At 42.5% G+C, this 22,124-nt stretch overlaps 1 protein-coding gene across 1 annotated transcript in view; it reads right to left on the reverse strand.

The window, feature by feature from the left end:
• TGM7 (transglutaminase 7) overlaps positions 1 to 18,559 on the reverse strand; it is a 49,998-nt gene extending 31,439 nt beyond the window's left edge. Inside the window, exon 1 of the mRNA XM_060174498.1 lies at positions 18,486 to 18,559. Within this exon, the coding sequence (XP_060030481.1) occupies position 18,486 (1 nt within the window). The 5' untranslated portion in view covers positions 18,487 to 18,559. The remainder of the gene's footprint in view (positions 1 to 18,485) is intronic.
• Between the last annotated feature and the right edge of the window lie 3,565 nt (positions 18,560 to 22,124).

Raw genomic sequence — 22,124 nt, forward strand, 5'->3', positions numbered from 1 at the left:
TTTTGGATGGGGTTATTTGTTGTCTTGTTGTTGAGTTTGCAAGCTCTTTATATATGTTGGTTATTAAACTCTTGTCTGATGTATGGCATGTAAAGATCTTTTCCCGTTCTGTGAGGGGTCTCTTGATTTGGGTAGTGGTTTCTTTTGCTGTGCAGAAGCTTTTTAATTTTATGTAGTCCCATAGGTTTATGCTTGCCTTAGTCTTCTTTGTAATTGGATTCGTTTCATTGAAGATGTCTTTAAAATGTATGCGGAAAAGAGTTCTGCCAATATTTTCCTCTAAGTATCTGATAGTTTGTGGTCTAACATCCAAGTCCTTGATCCACTTGGAATTTACTTTTGTATTTGGTGAAATACAGTGATTCAGTTTCATTCTTCTGCATGTTTCAACCCATTGTTTCCAACACCATTTGTTGAAGAGACTCTGCTTTCCCCATTGAATAGTCTGGGCACCTTTGTCAAAGATTAGATGTCCATAGGTGTGGGGACTCACTTCTGGGCTCTCAATTCTATTCCACTGGTCAGTGTGTCTATTCATGTTCCAGTACCAAGCAGTTTTGATGACAATGGCCCTATAATACAATTTGAAATCTGGGAGTGTGATGCCTCCAGTTCTGTTCTTTTTTCTCAAGACTGTTTTGGCAATTCTAGGTCTTTTCTGGTTCCTAGACCTGCTTTTTAAAAAAATATATTTTTATTTATTTATTCCCTTTTGTTGCCCTTTTTTATTGTTGTTGTTACTGATGTCATTGTTGGATAGGACAGAGAGAAGTAGAGAGAGGAGGGGAAGACAGAGAGGGGGAGAGAAAGACAGACACCTACAGACCTGCTTTACATCTTGTCAAGTGACTCCCCTGCAAGTGGGGAGCCCGGGATTCAAACCCAGATCCTTAAGTCGGTCCTTGCCTTTGCGCCACCTGCACTTAACCCACTGTGTTACCACCCAACTCCCTAGACCTGATATTTTTATACCAAGACCTACTGAGCCTTCAGGGAAAGTCTTTACACACTTTATCTTTTAATAACTATTTCACTCTAAATATCAACTACTGAGGAAAGTCAGAGCTGGAGATAGCACAGTGATTGTGCATCTGAATTTCATGCCTGAGATTCAGGGAGTCCCAGGTTCACTCCCTGGCACTATAAGCCAGAAATGAGAAGCCAGAACTTTCTCTCATCAATTTTTTTTTTTTTAAAGAAGCAGTGAAGAGCCAGAAGATAGCTCACCAGGGAGTCCGGCAGTAGTGCAGCAGGTTAAGCGCACGTGGCGCAAAGCGCAAGGACCAGCGAAAGGATCCGGTTGGAGTCCCCGGCTTCCCACCTACAGGGGAGTCGCTTCACAAGCGATGAAGCAGGTCTGCAGGTGTCTTTCTCTCCCCCTTCTGTCTTCACCTCCTCTCTCCATTTCTCTCTGTCCTATCTAAAAACGGCAACAACAATAATAATTACAACAACAGGGGCAACAAAAGGGAAAATAAAAAAAAAAAAAAAAAAGAAGATAGCTCACCAGATTGAACATATACATTACAGTGTATGAGGCCTTGGCATCATGGACAGCTCCAGGGGACTTCCACAGATGGTGGAGCAGTGCTGTAATATCTCTCTCTCTCTCTCTCTTCCTCCTCCTCTTCCTCCTCCTCCTCCTCCTCTTTAAAAACTTTATTTAAAAAAAAAAACTGGGCCAGTAAGACTATTCAGCAACATCCCTCATGCACAGAGTCTTGGCTTTATTTCCTAGTGCTATAGGACCAGGAATGGACGCCTTTTTTTTTTTTTACTGCTCAAGGCTTAGCTCCTAAGGGCAGCCACCATACTCTCCCCTTTATCTAGGCCATCACTAGGTTTGGGGACAAAAGTGCAAAAGGAGGAAGAAAGATGATACTGTCATCTCAGATCCAAGACTGCAGAGCATGGAGGAAGCTCATCCCCCTGTGGAAATTCTGGTTTTCTTTTTTCATTCCATGTCATGTAATCATGCATTTGGCTCACTGAGGTGCTTTTTCATGTCAGAGAAACGAGTACAGAAAAGAAAAGGGAGGGCCATCCAGGGAGCAGGAAAAAAAAAAAAAAAAAAAACCAACCCAGAGCATCAGGAAGAAGTTTAGCAAAGCAGGAAATCAAACCAAACCAATTAGTAAAAACATGTCAGCACCCACAAGGTTGCCATCCCACTGGCATTAATAACTTGAGTAAGAAGTGAGGTGGGGCTCTGCCACCTGATTCCCAGAGCTTGGCTAGTAGAAAGACAAGGATCTATAAAGGATCAAAATATACCTCTGTGTATTATTACCCTTTTAAAAAAAAGGCAGGGGTAGATAGCATAATGGTTATGCAAAGAGATTCTTAAGTCTAAGGCTCCAAGGTCCCAGGTTCAATCCCCAGCACCACCATAAGCCAGAACTGAGCAGTGTTCTGGTTAAGAAACAAACAAACAAACAGAAACACTAAAAGGAGACATTCAGACAGTTGTCTGTCTATAGTGAGTTCTGCTGTGAGAGGTCAAAGTTGGAGGTTGGTGGTTGGTGGTTGGTGGTTGGTGCCATCTTTCTTGTGGGTCCTTCTTGGTAGACAGATAACCACTGAATATAAGCCCCACCTCCCACCCTACAATCACTTATCATCCATCATAGCACCCTCTTTACTGTCCACAGAACACTTAGGAGGGTCTAGAGTCAGTTCCATAGAAGCAGAGTTCTTGTCCATCTTCTCACCACTGGGTTCCTCATGTCTAGAATCAAATAGGGCTCCTAATTGCTAAGAATTATAAATACTAGTCACTGAATACTTCCTACACACCAGGCACTGTCGGGAGAATTTTTACATGTCTGAAATAATTTACATTCTTACAAATTTTACTATAAAATAAAATAAAGTCTAAAAACAGTACTTGTTAATCTATAAATTTCTTCTCTAGGAATTTTCCCAAGAGAATTATTGTGTGCATAAAAAAAAAGTAACAAGAAGAACATGTATTGCAATCCAAAAATTCTAAAATAAGAGTTAGAAACATTATCTTTCTTCCTCTCATCTTGATATAGCCAACAAACAGCACAAATGATATGGGGAAATAATTCATGAGTTTTTTTTTTGTTTTGTTTTGTTTTTTGCGTGTGTGTGACATAACAGAAGGCTTAAAAAACAGTGTGTTACAAATTAGGTGGTTAGATTATGGGATATTTTTTTCCCCTATGAATTTTTTTGGTGTTTTTCCAAGCTTTTCCTTTGAACATGCATTCCTTTGTATAGGGAGAAGAGTTATATTGATTAAAGGCAGTTTTTTCAGCAGGAGTGGCTTGATCAAAGCTTCACTTCAGGGCTAATCCGGCTGTGGTATGTAGCTCAGACAGGAGGAAAAAAGCTGAGGCGGGAAGGGCAGAGAGCACTGTCACAACAATCTGAGCAAAAGGCTAAAGATAACCTGGAAGTGTTGATGAGAAAGGAAGAACCACCTGTGTAGGCCAGCGCCTGCTAGTCCTCGCGTTGAGCTAAGAAACACTTGTGGAAATAATGTCTAGACCCCAGGTAGCATAAAGAAAGACTGGAGAGTAAAAAAAAAAAAAGTCCATTGTCAACACTTGGGCAACTGGTGAGGAGCCGGAAAGCCCCGGATGGATGCAGATGGCAGAGGGTAAGTTACGCCAGGCACAGACAGCAGTTAGATTTGGCACCTGTCCCCAAGTATCCAGTGGGCCCTGGCCTTCCCTTCTGCTGTCTTTGCCCTTGTGTCTACTTCAGTTTCTCTGCCAACTGTCTTTTCTTTTTCTACTTCCTTCTGCATTATGGTTGTCAGACTGTTGCACTGATATATACTTAACTCTTTTTAAGTAGTTGCTTTTTTAAAAAATATATTTATATATTTATTTAATTCTTTTTTGTTGCCCTTGTTGTTTTTATTGTTGTTGTAGTTATTATTATTGTTGATATCGTCGTTGTTGGATAGGACAGAGAGAAATGGAGAGAGGAGGGGAAGACAGAGACGGGGAGAGAAACACAGACACCTGCAGACCTGCTTCACCAGCTGCAAAGCTGCCCCTGCAGGTGGGGAGCCCGGAGCTGGAACCGAGATCCTTATGCCGGTTCTTGCGCCACGTGCGCTACCGCCCGACTCCCAACTCTTTTTTTTTTTAAGACTTTATAGCTTTTTTATAAAAGGTTTTATTTATTACTGAGGAAAATAGGCAGAGAGAGAAAGAACCAGCCATCACTCTGGTACATGTGCTGCCGGGGATCGAACTCAGGATCTCATGCTTTGAGAGTCCAATTTTTTATCCACTGCCATCTCCAAGACCACAATACTTCACTCTTTCTTATTCCTTTCTTTTTAAAAAACAAAACAAAACACATAGAAGAGGGGGCTGGGCGGTGGCGCACCGGATTAAGAGCACATAGTACAAAGTGCAAGGACCCACCCAAGGATCTCCGTTGGAGTCCCTGGCTCCCCACCTGCAGGGGGTGGGGTCATTTCACAAGCTGCGAAGCAGGTCTGCAGATGTCTTTCTTTCTTCCTATCCTCCCCTTCCCTGTCCTATCAAAAAAAAAAAAAAAAGGAAAAAGCTGCCATAGTGGCAGTGGATTCATAGTGCAGGCACCGAGCTCCTGGAGGCAAAAAACAAAACAAAACAAAAAAAAAACATAAGAGAGGAGGAGGTGATACTGTAGTTAGAGCATTGACTGTATATGAGAGGCCCTGCATTTAACCCTGACTACCACCTGAGAGTGACAGACGAGTCAGAAGTCCATGGATAGTGGAGCCGTGCTTTGCTTGCTCTACTTCACAAAAATAAAACATTTGCCATTGTATGAAAGGGCACACATCTGTGTGAGAGCATAAAAAACTCCTATGCGGTCAGGATACTGCAGAGAATTTCTGTGTCTAAGACTTTAAGTTGATTTTAAGAATTAAAAATGCATTATTACTTAGAGGTTCAGATCCAAATTCTTGAGTAAAGCATGCAATTCCCTCCACCATGTGGTCCCATCATGTCACTTACCTCTCAGTACCCACAAACAAACCAGACTTCACTGATGTCGGGACCTCCCAACAGACCAGGCCCAACTATATCCCTGGACCTCACCTGCCCTCCCATTTCTTTAAGCAAATACAGTGTCATCTCCCTGAAATCCTTCCCAAGCATTTCGCACTGTGGAGATGTCTCTGTCAGCTCCTATAATGTTAGTTTCCTTTCTAGCTAGTATTTACTGAGTGTTCTTAAGCTCCAGGCGTCATGGCCTTGTGTATTATTTCCTTCTATACTACCAAACAAAATTTAAAAGAGATTTGTCTATTTAATGAAGAAAGAGACACCAGAACAGCATTGTAGTCACATCTGATGCCAAGGATCAAACCCAGAATCTCCCATTGACAAAGCATTTGTCCTCTAGCCCCCAGTAAGATATGATCAGTGAGGTTAACTGCTTAGTGGCTCAATGCTAACTTCCTAGCAAGTAGCAACACTGTCATTGAAACAGTTTGACTACAGGCCCTCGCACATAATCTCTGACTTGGGCTGCTGGAACGGAGGTGCTGGGTTTGGTTTTTCCAAGTGAAGATCCTGCTCGGTTCAGGATGAAAATGCAACACTTTCTCCCAGCTCTGCAATTTTCCAGATCAGAACCACTTCCTTGTCAGTTAATCTTGTACTTTTGTGTTGTTTCTTTGAAACAATATTTTCATTGATGGTGTTTACATGATCAACTACATTGTGGGATTGTCTGTATCCATTACTCATCAATTCCAATAGCTGCTGGCAGAAGGAAAGTGTTGCCAGGCTGGCTCTGCAGGTTTAAATCATTAGGTCTTCTGTAGTAAATGTAACAAAGGATTCATGTTCATGATCTATTAAAGTGGTTATCAGTATGAAGAAATCTTGCTATAAACAGAGAAATGTGGATTGAAACAATAATGAAATCCTGTCTTCGTTCCATTCAAAGATGAAAGGGCCAGGAGAAAACCCAGTAAAACCTTGCCTGTGTGTGAGGACCTAGCTTCAAGCTCCCGGCACCACATGAGAGTTCCATGAAAGTGGAGTATGTTACCTTTCCATTTCTTTTCTGTTCTTTTTTTTTTTTCTTTCTATTTTTATTTGACAGGACAGAGAGAAATTGAGAGGGGAGGGGAGGGGAAAAATTGAGAGGGGAAAGGGGAGGGGAGAGGAGTAGAGAGAGACACCTACAAATTTACTTCACCACTCATGAAGCGTTCCCCCTACAGGTGGGGAGCAGAGGCTCAAACCTGGGTCCTTGCACATGGTGATATGTGCCCTTAACCAGGTGTGCCACCACCTGCCCCCCCCCCCACCATGTGTTTTACCTTTCTACCTCTCCCTGTCTTTATCTAAAACTGCCAGGAGCAGTGGGATGGGGCATAAACAAAATTCCAGTGGATGAGATTTAAAAAAAAAAAAAAAGGTCAGGTCAAAGAATAGTTACAAGCGATTTTATGAGGTTGTATGGAAATATACTGCCTTTGTTTCATATAGGGAGAAACGCAGTGAACACTGATTGATAGTAAAAGACAGCAGAATTTGCCATTCCCCAAATCCGTCACTTTGCCATATGGATTACATCGAGCTAATGGCAACTGAGGAGAAGTGAATACAATAAAAGCCCTCTGTTCTCACCCTATTTGCCTATCAGCAGAACAGTTTTTCAAAGGTGTTCTCCCTGCCATCTCTACTAGGGGAGACAGAAGTTAATCACAGTTTTAGACTTCACCAGCCCGGAGAGACCACCAGAGAATATATCAATATCTAACAAGCTATTAATTACCCCTTAGTTTCCACTAGTCCTCCTGTATATTTCTTCCTTAAGTCTGTGCCCTAGAAACTCCATGTCCTTTTCCTTGTTGCCTCTCTAAAACTATGTTTTCTTTTGTTAAACTACTACCCAAGCCCAAGTTCTAACCACCTCACTGAGTTACTCAGCACTGTCTATGTGGTGCACGTGGTGATAAATGGTCTGTTTTTCTCTTGTTAAAGTGTTTATCACTTTTCAGTCTAATTTTCCCTCAGACAATGAACCTGACTAGTAGAGGAAAACAAAAGTTAAGTCTTTCCTCACCTACATTATCTGTCAGATCTTAAAGTGGATATTGTCTTAGAAACAAAAGTCTTTCTTTTTGGAAATCTTTCATATAGGGACCCAGTCGAGTGCACATGAAACCATGTGCAGGAACCCAGATTCAAGTCCCCGGTCCTCACCTGCAAGCTTCACCAGCAATGAAACAGGGCTGTAGGTGCCTCTCTTTCTCTCTCCTCTATCTCCCCCTTCCAACTTGGCTTCTCTTTATTTATTTATTTTTTAATATTTATTTATTCCCTTTTTGTTGTTTAGTTATTAGTATTGATGTCGTTGTTGTTGGATAGGACAGAGAGAAATGGAGAGAGGAGAGAAAGACAGAGAGGAGGAGAGAAAGATAGACACCTGCAGACCGCCTGTGAGGCAACTCCCCTGCAGGTGGGGAGTCGGGGGCTCGAACCGGGATCCTTATGCAGGCCCTTGCGCTTTGCGCCATGTGCGCTTAACCCACTGTGCTACTGCCCAACTCCCTTTATTTATTTCTTAATATTTATTTATTTATTTATTCCTTTTTGTTGCCCTTGTTGCTTTATTGTTGTAGTTATTGTTGTTGTTACTGATGTCATCATTGTTGGATAGGACAGAGAGAAATGGAGAGAGGAGGGGGAGATAAAGACGGACACCTGCAGACCTGCTTCACCACTTGTGAAGCGACTCCCCTGCAGGTGGGGAGCCAGGGGGTTCAAACCAGGATCTTTACACCGGTCTTTGTGCTTTGTGCCACCTGCGCTTAACCTGCTACGCTACTGCCCGACTCCCTTCTCTTTATTTCTATCCATATAAATTTAAAAAAAAACCTTTCATATAAAAATAATTACAAGTATATGAAGTTATATTAATGAGGATGCTCATCATTACAGTATGTGTTTAGAAGCAAAAGTTTAGAGTGGATTCTATAATTTTGTTTTCAGAACTGGGTCCCAGGCACATAATTTCACTGCCCCTGGGTTCACTTTTTCCCCCATCCAGATAGTCAGAGAGCCAGAGAGTGAGGAAATGATACCTCAGCACCACAGCTCGCCCTGGTACCGTGGCACTCCATTGTGGTTCCAGAGCTCAGACCTGGCATAGACTCTACTTGGTGAGTTATATCACCAACCCTCACTGCACCGTTTTGATAGACCAATACACACTGGCATGCAAAGACTTCCAAGACAGAGACTTACATTTTTTTAAAGTAGCAAACTATCAGATAATATTTATTATATACTCCCCTTTTGTAAAAGCAGGTTTATGTAATCTAGAATTATTTGGAAGCAGTTAACCAAATTGTCAACAATTTCTCCTTAAAAAAAGAAGCAGGTGGGGCCGGGTGGTGGTGCACCTGGTTGAGTGCACATGTTACAGTGCTCAGGGACCCAGGTTTGAGCCCCTGGTCCCCACCTGCAGGGGGAAAGCTTTGCAAGTGGTGAAGCAGTGCTGCAGGTGTCTCTCTTTCTCGCTCCCTCTCTATCTCCCCTACCCTCTCAATTTCTGGCTGTCTCTATCCAATAAAGATAATTAAAAACCTTTAAAAAAAGAAGCAGGATTGAGAATATATATATAGAGAGAGGGGAACTAGGCCCTTTTTTCACCTTAGTATATAAAAGTTTTACTTCTTACAACAAGCTTATATTTTTTATTTAGTACTTGTTTAGTTAAACATATTGTTTTTTAAAATACATCATTTTAGATGGTGATAGTTTAAAGGGAAATACCCTAGAATCCAAGACAAAAATGCCCCCAATTTTAGCACATGAGCAAGCCTATTAAATTATGAATTGTCTTAAAATGCCATGTACATGTCTAATGTTTCTAGGACATATCACTTAGAACACAATAAATTATTTTTTTAAAAAAAAAAGCATAATCCTGTCCAAGAAGATAATTCAGCATGCTAGAATACCAGTTTTCATGCCTGAGGCCCCAGAGGCTTTAAGTTCAGTCCTCAACACTGCCATATCCAGAGCTGAACAGTGCTTTGGTCCTCTCTCTTTCCCTCCTCTTTTATTCTCTTTCATATAAATCAGTAAGTCATTCATGTTTAATTCCCTCTCTGGCAGGCCTTATGAACCTGTCAACAGTCCTAATTTCTTGGCGTGCCCTCACTCCCAGGAACAGGACAGCAGAGGTCATGAACACACCACAAGGAAGGTTTGAGAGTGAGGCAACTTAGAGAGGAGCTGAGAACCAGAAGAAAAGTCTAGAATCTGAAAGCTGGTTCTCTCACATCTCCAAGACATAAACAAAAACTCCCAAAAGCCCAAAGGAAGTAAACACCCAGAGCCTTGTAAGCCCCCTCAGACTTTTCAAGGCTATTCTAGTCTCAGGATACTATGGAAATGATCGTCCACACTTTCAGGAGTAAGTGGGAACCACCTGTCAGAAAATGAATGGCTAGGGGTCAGGTGGTAGCACAGAAGGTTAAGTGCACATGGCAGGAAGCACAGGGACCAGCTTAAAGATCCCAGTTCAAGCCCCCGGCTCCCCACCTGTAGGGGAGGGAGGGATGCTTCACAAGCGGTGAAGCATGTCTGCAAGTGTCTATCTTTCTCTCCCCTCTGTTTTCCCCTCCTCTCTTGATTTCTCTCTGTCCTATCCAACAACAACATCAATAACAACAATAATAACCACAACAATGATAAACAACAAGGGCTACAAGAAAGGAAAAAAAAAAAAAAAAAGGCTCCAGAAGCAGTGGATTCATGGTGCAGGCACCAAGCCCCAGCAATAACCCTGGAGGCAAAAAAAAAAAAAAAAAAAGAATGGCTGTATGATTTGTGACTCAAGGTCCACATGAAGGTGAGGAAATGGAAAGATCCAGAAAACAGAATGAACTATCAACACGGACCCAGGCTCCACTGTCTCTCATGTTCATCCCCTGCCCTCTCCAAATGTGTCTCCTCTCTTGACTTAGCATCTCAGAAAACTTAGATTCCCAGTACTCACCCTGTTCCATATCCTTCCTTCTTCTACTAGTCAAGTCCCTTCAACTAACAAGTATTAAGATCCAAGACCTAGTTGCCTCCCTGAGCATTGACAATTATCCTACTTGAACCTTCCTTCCATCCTGAGCTGGGTGGGGCTGCCACTTCCTCCTCCTCCTCCTCCTCCTCCTGTTTCCCGTTGTTCCGGGTGCATCTTAAGGAAAAGAGCTTCTGTCTAAAGCCTTTTTCAAAATTGCTAAGGGGTTTGTTTCTGTAGCCTTCTTCTTAAGCCATGAAGACTCATGTGATCTAGGAAGGCATACATTTGGTTTGGTTCTATCCCTTTCTGTCTTTACCATTTCAAGGCTTGGGACCTGACCCACACAAAGTTAGCTCAGCCTTGTGTCATGCATGGCCTGCAGTCAGTGTTGAGATGGAGATGAGTAAGGATAGGGCTGTCCTCCGGAAGGAGACATTTGGATAGCCAAAAAATGGATTTGAACTGCCCATTATAACCCAGAGAACTTTGCCTCTGATGAAAAATGAAGTACATGGAAATGGTGGATTGTTATACTGCTGATTAAAAATGAAGTTGATAGGGCAGGGGTAAATAGCACAATGGTTATGCAAAGAGACTCTCATGCCTGAGGCTCCAAAGTCCCAGCTTCAATTCATCACACCATCAAAAGCCAGAGTTGACAGTGCTCTGGTAAAAGTTAATTAATTTTTTTCAAAGTGAAGTTGATGGCCAAGGATGTAGCTCAGTGGTAGGGCAGATGTTTCACATGTATGAGGCCATGGGTTCAATCCCTGGCACCAAGAGAAAATTATTTTTTTGATACATTTCTGATGGCAAGGGGAAATGTCTATGATATACATATTAACTAGTGTGGAGGTGGGGACATCCTATCTCAATGGGGTAAACATGTTATTGATACACAAAGATTCCTTTTTTACATGCCATACATCAGATAAGAGTTTAATAACCAACATAGATAAAGAGCTTACCAGACTCAACAACAAGACAACAAATAACCCCATCCAAAAATGGGGGGAGGAATTGGACAGAATATTCACCACAGAAGAGATCCAAAAGGCCGAGAAACACATGAAAAAATGCTCCAAGTCTCTGATTGTCAGAGAAATGCAAATCAAGACAACAATGAGATATCACTTCACTCCTGTGAGAATGTCACACATCAGAAAAGGTAACAGCAGCAAATGCTGGAGAGGATGTGGGGTCAAAGGAACCCTCCTGCACTGCTGGTGGGAATGTCAATTGGTCCAACCTCTGTGGAGAACAGTCTGGAGAACTCTCAGAAGGCTAGAAATGGACCTACCCTATGACCCTGCAATTCCCCTCCTGGGGATATATCCTAAGGAACCCAACACATCCATCCAAAAAGATCTGTGTACACATATGTTCTTATCAGCACAATTTGTAATAGCCAAAACCTGGAAGCAACCCAGGTGTCCAACAGCAGATGAGTGGCTGAGCAAGTTGTGGTATATATACACAATGGAATACTACTCAGCTGTAAAAAATGGTGACTTCACCGTTTTCAGCCGATCTTGGATGGACCTTGAAAAAATCATGTTGAGTGAAATAAGTCAGAAACAGAAGGATGAATATGGGATGATCTCACTCTCAGGCCGAAGTTGAAAAACAAGATTAGAAAAGAAAACACAAGTCGAACCTGAAATGGAATTGGAGTATTACACCAAAGTAAAAGACTCTGGGGTGGGTGGGTGGGTGGGGAGAATACAGGTCCATGAAAAATGATGAATGAAATAGTGGGGGGTTGTATTGCTAAATGGGAATCTGGGGAATGTTATGCATGTAAAAAAAAAAAAAAAGAAGTAGAAACGCAAAGCAGAAATTGACTGAGTTTGGAGTATGGCACCAAAGTAAGAAAGCAGAAGTATACTAGAGTTTGCAGTGAGTACCTCCCTAATACTTCCTCTCCACTTTTCCAAGCTTTGGGTCCATGATTGCTCAACAATTTGTTTGGCTTTGTATGTTAACTCTCTTTTCAGTCACCAGGTTCCAGGTGTCATCAGGATGCCCGCCAGACTTCCCTGGATTGAAGACACCACCAATGTGTCCTGGAGCTCAGCTTCCCCAGAGACCCATCCTACTAGGGAAAGAGAGAGGCAGACTGGGAGTATGGACCGACCAGTCAACGCCCATGTTCAGCGAGGAAGCAATTACAGAAGCCAGACCTTCTACCTTCTGCAACCCTCAATGACCCTGGGTCCATGCTTCCAGAGGGATAGAGAATGGGAAAGCTATCGGGGGAGGGGGTGGGATATGGAGATTGGGCGGTGGGAATTGTGTGGAGTTGTACCCCTCCTACCCTATGGTTTTGTTAATTAATCCTTTCTTAAATAAATAAAAAAAAAAAGAATTGCGAAGAAGAAAATATCAAAGTAAAATATCACAAGCACCATGACCCCCTGATGCTCCACCTGTTTTCAGAAAATGAAAGTTAACTCAGCCATGTAGGATTACCAAGTAGATGAGTTCTAGGATGTTGGCACCACAAAGTTGTGGTTCTGTGTATTCTTTCTTTATTTTTTCTTCCCTTCTTTTATTTGATAGGACAGAGAGAAACTGAAAGAGTAGGGGATTAAAAAAAAAAAAAAGGAGAACATACAAATAAAAAGAAATGATTCTGACTTTCTTATTTATACTTCTGGGTTAGACCAAAATTCCACAATGGGAGAGTAAGGTGTTCTTAATCAGGAAGGAAAAAAAATACTTTTAAGAGAAAGTGAGAAGAGCCAGAGGTCTCCAGTCATGGAGATCTCCACAAGTGTGTCTTACTAGATTCTCAGTTAAAAGAGAGTAGCAGATGTCTTCAGCCGACACATATTTACTTGGTAAAACTCAAAACTTATTTGGTAAAAGAACAGTGCCACAGAGAAAACATGAAGCTATTTGTACATTTACTAATCATTCTCAAAGGTATGTAAGAGGTGTCTAATTCCCTGGATTAATCTCTGTGATTCATCGTAAATTCCCAAGCACTTCTTGTAAATCAAAGCTGTCATATCCTCTGCCTTTTTTAATGTGTTGAGTGTATTTAGGAGCTGGCCCTCAGTCAAATGCACTGAATTCAGCCATTAAGAAGTGTTTACTGAATATCTGGGGACTATATTTTATCAAAATTACTTTGGCTCAGAAAAAATAACATTTTGCTTACTGATGCAAACCTCTTATAGCAGAAATATATGTTCTTTTGAATAGAATTTTTTAAATGTGTAATAAAAGTCCTAATTCACATTTCAGGCAGGTTGAATATACTCTTTAATGGTGGGGCAGAAAATAGTCATCTTGATAAATTTCTGTTCTTATGTCTAAGTACAGATTCTTTGACTAGAGCACTGCCCAGCTCTGGCTTATGGTGGTACCAGGGATTGAACCTGGGACTTTGGAGCCTCAGACATGAGAATTTGTTTGTATAACCATTATGCTGTCTACCGCTGCCCAGCACAAATTCTTTTCCCCAATGTTGTAATCACACTGTATCTTGAAGGTAGGGCTCATCTAAAATAAGGATTTCCATGTAAAACAATTTGCCATTCTATCTGAAAATGTACCTTTAGCTATGCAATGATTTTATCTTGCAAAAAAAAGTATTTGCATAAAATTGATTTTATGTACTTATTTGTCTAAATCATATATATAGTTATTGGAAAAGTCATTATGTATTTTTTTAATTTTTATTATTATCATTATTTTTATTTATTGGGTAGAGACAGCCAGAAATTGAGAGGGGAGGGAGATATAGAAAGAGAGAGACAAAGAGACACTTGTAGACTTGCTTCACCACTGGTGAAGCTTTCCCCCTGCAGGTGAGGACCAGGGGCTTGAACCCATGTCCTTGTACATTGTAGTGTGTGCACTTAACCAGGTGCGCCACCAGCCGACCCCGATTTGTCTATTTTTCAATGCAACATGTGTCATGTTCACAATGTTATTATCTAGGTGAACCAGAGGAAGCCCATTTGATTAGTCCTAAGGGCATCACTAAGACAGAGTGTCCTATTTTTGCACCACTTTGATTGTATCTAGTGTGTTAAGCCTACTGACAGAAATAAAACACAAAAACATCCCTTACAAAGAAAACTATCTTGGATAGTAGACTCAAAACCACAGAGATGTTCTAGTGAGTTGCTCAGGAAAGTGGGAATGAAGGGGGTTTTAGAGAGTTGTGGTGTGAGAAAGGCTTTCCAGGCCTGAGACACAGTGTCAACAGAGAGGAAGATCGAGGAAAGCTAGGGACTTTCTGAAACGGGCACAGGCCTTGCCCTCTTGATAAAGCAATCGCTGTAATAGAGAAAAGGTTCAAGCCTCTGGTCCCCACCTGCAGGGAGAAAGATTCACCAGTGGTGAAGCAGATCTACAGGTGTCTCTGCTTCTCCCCTTCTCTATCTCCCCATCCTCTCTCAATTTCTCTGTCTTTATTCAATAATAAACAAATAAAAAGATTTATAAAAAAGAAAAAAATAGGGGCCGGGTGGTGGTGCACCTGGTTGAGTGCACATGTTACAATGCGCAAGGACCCAGGTTCGAGTCCCTGGTCCCCACCTGCAGGGGGAAAGCTTCACAAGTGGCGAAGCAACGATACAGGTGTCTCTCTGTCTCTCTTTCTCTCTATCCCACCCTTCCCTCTTGATTTCTGGCTGTCTCTATCCAATAAATAAATAAAGATGATTAAACAATTAAAAAAAGAAAGAAATATTTAAAAAAGGAAATTGGAGTTTTACAGTTGTGAGTTCTCAGTTATAAAACCTAAACATCACTAGTCAAAGTTGAGCTTTTTTTTTTTCTTTTATTTATTTATTCCCTTTTGTTGCCCTTGTTGTTTTATTGTTGTAGTTATTGTTGTTGTCGTCATTGTTGGATAGGACAGAGAGAAATGGAGAGAGGGAGGGGAAGACAGAGAGGAGGAGAGAGAGATAGACATCTGCAGACCTGCTTCACCGCCTGTGAAGCGACTCCCCTGCAGGTGGGGAGCCGGGGTTCAAACCAGGATCCTTATGCCGGTCCTTGTGCTTTGTGCCACCTGTGCTCAGCTCGCTGCACTACAGCCCGACTCCCCAAAGTTGAGCTTTTTATCATCTCTAGCTTTTTTTCCTTTCACATCACCACCTCATGCTACACCAACTTCTTATATGTTGCCATCCTTACCTAAGACCTAGCTAATATTAGGAAAACTTTTTTCTTTTCACAGTGACAGGGTGTCATACACAATCCCGTGGGTCTTGGACAACTTCTTTAATCTTTTTATTTCAGATAGAGTGGGAGAGAGAAGAGATGCCACAACACCTTCACTGAATACTTGGAGCTTCCACTGGTTCCTTCCATGGTGCTTCCTTATGGTGCCAGGTAAAGTGTGTGTCCTACTGGCAGAACTATTTCCCACCCACTGGTCAACTAATTTTTAAATTAAGTTACAGTTAAGGTGGAGGCCAGTAAGTGACACACCTGCTGAAAGTGCATTTTACCAAGCACAAGGACCCAGAGTTCGAGCCCCTGCTCCCCACATGCAGAGGGTCCACTTCATGAGCAGTGAAACAGATCTGCAGGTGCCTATCTTTCTCCCCCTCTCTCTATCTCCTTGTCCTCTTTCAGTTTCTCTTTGTCCTATCTAAAAAGAAAAAAGAAGAGGAGTAGGAGGAAGAAGAGGAAGGAGAAGGAGGAGGAGGAGAAGAACAAAATGGCTGCCAGGAGCAGTGGATTCGCAGTGTCAGCATCGAGCCCCAGCAATAACCTTGGTGACAAAAAAAAAAAAAAAAATACAATCAATGTTTCATACGGCATTGCATTTTTCCTTTGGGGGCTAGGGTGGGGGAAAAGTTTTCCTTTGTAAGTGTCCTCGGATTTTGTGCCTGAATGTCTTCACCGCTCCCAGCCTACTCCTTTTCCCCACTTATTTTTAATTCAGATAGAGACAGAAAGAGGGAAGACAACACAAAGCCAGTCTACTGTTCTTGAAAGCTCCCCTTGTAGCATTCTTGATGCTCCCATGTGGTACCAGGGGTTCAAACTTGGGTCCTCACTCATGGCAAAATGCCTACTCTGTTGGGTAGACTACCTCCCAGCCCTGGGAAAAAAGATTTCTTTGGAGCAATGTATGTTCTTTAGCTGATCATATCATATTGTTTACTCTATAGATTTCCTAAAAAGTAGATGTTCTACATTACAATCAAGTTTTAAATTTATTTTCTGGAATAAAAACAGCAACAAAAGTCTACCTACTATAGAATTATTTCCATGTTAACAATAGGCCAAACTCTGCCAGGGTTAATCCACAAAATTTTTTCCACAAGACAGCATGCTCTGAGGACACTAAAGTCTAAAGTCAATACAGACACACTGTAATCCTTTCTGGCTCCACACCCTTTTGTGTCTCCGCTGGGATCCTCACTAGAAAATCCTGCAGTCACTTCAAACTCAACATGCTTAAAATTGAACTTGGCCCCACCCATCCCCCCAATTAATTTAATTTCTTACTCAGTCTCGCAAATGTTACAAAACTGCATTCATTGTTTGGAAGTTACTATTTGAAGGCTTTGCCACCAAATGAACAGAGAGAGCACAAGTTTCTAAGTTTGAGAACCTGGTTCACAGTCCTGCACTGGGGCCTTCAAACGTTCTAATTTATTTGCCCTTAAGCAGGTAAGCTTTGACAAGAGAGTCCCACCTTCCTGCTACTTAAGCAAGACTAATATCAGGTACTTAATTCTTGAAGCTCCTTGGAGAATCAGACAGTGTCTGTGGAAGCTTTAAAGTGCTATACAAACGTTTATCTAGTTTGATTGGCAAGACTTACAACGATAATATGTATGATCCTTCAGCACCTGACATTTGTGTTGAGTGAAAGAATGTGTTAAGATGTGCTGCTAAGTTGCCCAACAGACATTCATGACCAGGAGAAGCTTGTCGTAGCTGAGTCTAGCCTTGCTTTCAGTCTTGTCCTTACAAGCACACGTGAGCATGCTGTCTCATTGTGGATCAGGCTGGCATCAGCCGTGTGCAAGGTCTCGAGTTCATTCACTGGCACATTGAAAAAAAAAAAACAGTTGGAATTACTCCAGAGTCCAAAAATAAATCTGAAAAAAAAGTTTACTTAAAAAAAATGAAGGATTTGTTTATCAGTGAGAAAGAGAGCATAAAACCCAGAGCACCACTCTGATAACATTTAAGGATCAAACTCAGGACTTCAGGCTTGCAAGTCTTGCACTCTACACCACCTCCCTGGCCACATCTTAGCACGGTTTAAACATTCTGCCACTATATTCTACCCTGATCTCATCTCCACCATTCTTGGGACTTGTTGATCTTTTCCTGGTTTGCCCAAGCACCACAATCCCAAATTCAAGTCTTCCCCAAACCATGCCCTTTCCTGGTCACACCTCCCCTCCTCCTCCTCTTCCTCCCCCCCTTCTCCTTCTCCTCCTCCTCCTCCTCCTCCTCCTCCTCCTTCTCCTTCTCCTTCTCCTTCTCCTTCTCCTCCTCCTCCTTCTCCTCCTTCTTCTCCTTCTCCTTCTCCTTCTCCTTCTTCTTCTTTAAATTTTTATTTTTGCCTACTGGGTTATCACTAGGGGGTCAGTGCCTGCACAATTCTACTATAATAGGTGGCCTTCCCCCCTTTTTGTTAATGGAAACTGATAGAAATCTAATGGATAAATAGATATAGAGAGGCAAAGAGGGAGAGTAAGAGAGGAGAGATGAGAGACAAGCGACACCTGCTCCACTACTCGTGAAGCTCCTCCACTGCAGGTGAGAACCCGTGACTTAAACCTGGGTCATCATGCACGCTAACTTGTGCTCTCCACCCGGCACCCCAGTCATACTTTCTGCCCTCTCTCTAGCCCTCAGAACTGAAATGCCATTTCCTCACAGAAGCTTTTTTTTTTTTTTTTTTTGGCTCCAGGGTCATAGCTGGGGCTCAGTGCCTGCACCATGAATCCACTGCTCCTGGAGGCCATTTTTCCCCTTTTGTTGCCCTTGTTGTTGTAGCCTTGTTGTGGATACTATTATTATTGTTGATGTCTTTCGTTGTTGGATAGACAGAGAGAAATAGAGAGGAGGGGAAGACAGAGAGGGAGAGAGAAAGATAGACACCTGCAGACCTGCTTCACCACCTGTGAATCAACTCCCCTGCAGGTGGGGAGCCGGGGGCTTGAACCAGGATCCTTGTGCCAGTCATGGCGCTTTGCACCACATGTCTGCATTACCGCCCGACCCCCTACAGAAGCTTTTTTCTTAGTAACTGAGGAACACTTCAATTCTTCTTCTCAACACATCTAAACATCCATCTGTATTCCTTTCCTAGTAGGCTCCGTCTCTTACATATGCTGCTTAGATGACCCTGCCTGAGCCAGCTACAAAAATAAAGCTCATTTCCTATGGTATCTGATTAGCTGGAAATCAAGTACTTCCTAGGGTTCCCTCCTCACATATCCTAGGGTATCCCCAAGTTTGCTTACTTCTGTCCACTGATGGGTCCTGTTCTCTGCCGGTGCCTGCTTGGAGAATAGGTATTCAGTTGCACTCTTTCAAGGGTGGGATGACTGATTCTGCCACCAGGCTAGAGGTTCTTGACTGACTCTAGTTTATATAATCAGGAGGGTGGAGCAGGAGGGGCTAGTGAAATCAGCCCTGCCCACTGTCTGGGATCAGCTCCTGAGGCCCTGTAGTTGAGTCTTACCTTCTCATGCAGACAGCCCCTTCCTGGTGGTAAGATGCACACTTTGTCCTCCCCTGCCTGACCTCAGTCTGAACCACCTCAGGCTATTAAAGATTTTTCAAAAGTTTATTTATTTATTCATGGGGCAGGGTGTGTGTGTGTGTGTGTGTGTGTGTGTGTGTGTGTGTGTGTGTGTTGGAGGGCGGGGGTAGAACCAGAGCATCACTTTTACATGAGACACTGAGGACTGAACACAGAACCTCATGCCTGAGAATCTAGTGCTTTATTCACGTTGCCACCTCCCAGATCACTCAAAGTTGTTTTAATAAGTAAACATCTACCAGAATTGGAGGTGGTTATGCTAAGTGAAATAAGTAGAGAGGTAGAAGACAACTATTGTATGATATCTCACATGCAGAGTATAGATGACTAAAGCAAAGAAACTGGCAAAAGGGGAGTCGGGTGGTAGCACAGTGAGTTAAGCGTAGGTGGCGCAAAGCGCAAGGACCCATGTAAGGATCCCGGTTCGAGCCCCCAGTTCCCCACCTGCAAGGGAGTTGCTTTACAGGTGGTGAAGCAGGTCTGCAGGTGTCTATCTTTCTCTCCCCTCTCTGTTTTCCTCTCCTCTCTCCATTTCTCGCTGTCCATGATGACATCAATAACAACAACAATAACTACAACAACTATAAAAGAAAGAAACAACAAGGGCAACAAATGAGAAAATAAATAAAAAGAAACTGGCAAAAGAAAAGAAAGAAGGAAGGGAAGAAAGGAGAAAGAAAGAGTGTCTCTTGTAAAATGTGAATAGTAAATTGATTGTGGGGGGTTAGGTTGGATGAACTTTGGTGGAGAACGTAGTGACTTGCATGGACCAATTGTAGATATGAAAATACTTCTGAAGAGGGCCAAGCAGTACTGCACCTGGTCAAGCACTCACAGTTACAGCGCACAAGGACTCAGGTTCAAGCCCCTGGTCCCCACTTACAGGGGGAAAGCTTCACAAATGGTGAAGCAGGGCTGCAAGTGTCTCTCTGCCTCTCTTCCTCTCTGTCTCTCCTCCTCTCAAATTCTCTCTGTCTCTATCCAATAATAAGTAAGATTTAAAAGGAAAGAAAATTTGATGATCCTGTAAAACAACGTTAAAGCACTAATAAAATGTTTGTTAAAAAGAGTAAGCATTCTATTTTGAAGGGCGGTCAGGCCACTGTCACTTCTCCTGGAGCAGCTCCTAACTGACCTCCCATTGTTGGTCAGGAGTCCAGAATTTCCTTGGACTTTGCCTTATTCCTTGTGCACACCTGTTTTTTTCCTGCTCAAACCATTTGTCATGCGCATCTTCCCAGAATATTCTCCTTTCATCTGTTCTCCTAGCTAACTACTCCTCTTTCTTTAGGACATTGGTATAAATGCTTTTGAGAGTCGGGTTAAGCACAGGTGGCGCAAAGCATGGCATAAGGATCCAGGTTCGAGCCCCCAGCTCCCCACCTGCAGGGAGGGTTGCTTCTGAAGCAGGTCTGCAGGTGTCTATCTTTCTCTCCCCCTCTCTGTCTTCCCCTTCTCTCTCCATTTCTCTCAGTCCTATCTAACAATGATGACATCAATAACAACAACAATAATAACTATAACAATAATGAAAAACAACATGGACAACAAAAGGGAAAAATAAATATAACAAAATAAATTATTAAATGCTTTTTCTCCTGGATAACTTGCTTGATAAATGATTCAGTAGTTTGCATGCATTCTTTCACTCATTTCACAAAGACTTATCAAGTGTCTGAGGTGCTAGGCACTGTTCTAGGCTCCAAAGATATTATTAAACATTAGCAAAATTATAATGATGTGCTTAGAAAAATATGATGAGAAGTGTGGTTAACACAGTATGTCAAGAACACCATCCTAGGAATTTTACTTGCCAAACAACCAGGGAAGATAGCATAATGGTTATGCAAAAGCCTCTCCAAAAGAGGCTCAAAGTCCCAGGTTCAATTCCCCACATCAACATAAGCCAGAGTTGAGCACTCCTCTGATTAAAAAAAAAGAAGAAGAAGAGAAAAGAAAGGAAGGAAGAAAGGAAGGAAGGAAGGAAGGAAGGAAGGAAGGAAGGAAGGAAGGTAGGAAGGAATAGCTGTGCTTTAGGCCACTCGAGGGAGTGCAAGCAGGTCTGAAGCTTTGGGCTGAAAGAGACACAGCTTATGAAGAAGTAGTTGACCTGAGAAAACAAGGATTTTGAATTCACCTACAGGTGGTCATTTGAGACATAGTTGTTTCTCTATACATTCCAAAGGTTTTTGTTAATTAAAAACTCTTATTTTTAGCTCTAATGATTTTTCCTAAACAACCCCAGAGTGTACATGCTAGTAGTGAAGGGTGGTTATCAGTGGAGACTAGCTACACACAAGATCCGCTGACTGCTCTGGTTGCTGATGTCTCTGGTTGCTGCCACTGTTTCCCAGATGGCAATTCTGCAAACCTTGAGGACTCTCTGGGATGACTCCTTTCAAAATGAGTCTTTTTTTTTTTTTTTTTGCCTCCAGGGTTATCACTGGGGCTTGATGCTTGCACTATGAATCCACTGCTCCTGGAGGCCATTTTCCCCCCATTTTGTTGCCTTTGTTATTGTTATTGCTGCCATTGATGTTGTTGTTGGATAGGACAGAGAGAAATGGAGAGAGGAGGAGAAGACAGAGAGGGGGGCAGAAAGAGAGACACCTAAAGACCTGCTTCACCGCCTGTGAAGCGACCCCCACCCCCTGCAGGTGGGGAGCTGGGGGCTCGAACCGGGATGCCTGAGCGGGTCCTTGCACTTCACACCATGTGCACTTAACCCGCTGCACTACCGCCCAGCCCCCTCAAAATGAGTCTTTGAAAGTTTAAGACAGGGAGTCTGGCGGTAGTTCAGCAGGTTAAGCTCACGTGGCGCGAAGCACGAGGACCGGTGTAAGGATCCTGGTTTGAGCCCCTGGCTCCCCACCTGCAGGGTGGTCACTTCACAAGTGGTGAAGCAGGTCTGCAGGTGTCTATTTTTCTCTCCCCCTCTCTGTCTTCCCCTCCTCTCTCCATTTCTCTCTGTCCTATCCAACAACGATGACATCAATAACAACAACGATAACTACAACAACAATAAAAACGGGCAACAAAAGGGAAAATAAATAAATATTAAAAAATAAATAAAAGTTTAAGACAGAGTCCTTTTTGTGTCCATTTATCAGTTTCACCGAGAGCTTCTATAAGTGTGGTAGATCCTGAAGACAAAACGCAGTAAAGAACAGACACTGTTCTTGGACACAAGGAGCTTACATTCTGTCAAAAGAAACAGCTTGTAAGTGGTGTATGTTGTGGCCAAGGGAGATAGCCTCGCAGGTAACACACGGGATTTGCATGTGTGCTTAAATATGACTCTCTCCAATTGAGAACTATAGATGGCTCCGAAACTGTA

Source organism: Erinaceus europaeus, chromosome 16, assembly GCF_950295315.1.
Source record: "Erinaceus europaeus chromosome 16, mEriEur2.1, whole genome shotgun sequence".
Lineage (NCBI taxonomy): Eukaryota > Metazoa > Chordata > Mammalia > Eulipotyphla > Erinaceidae > Erinaceus > Erinaceus europaeus.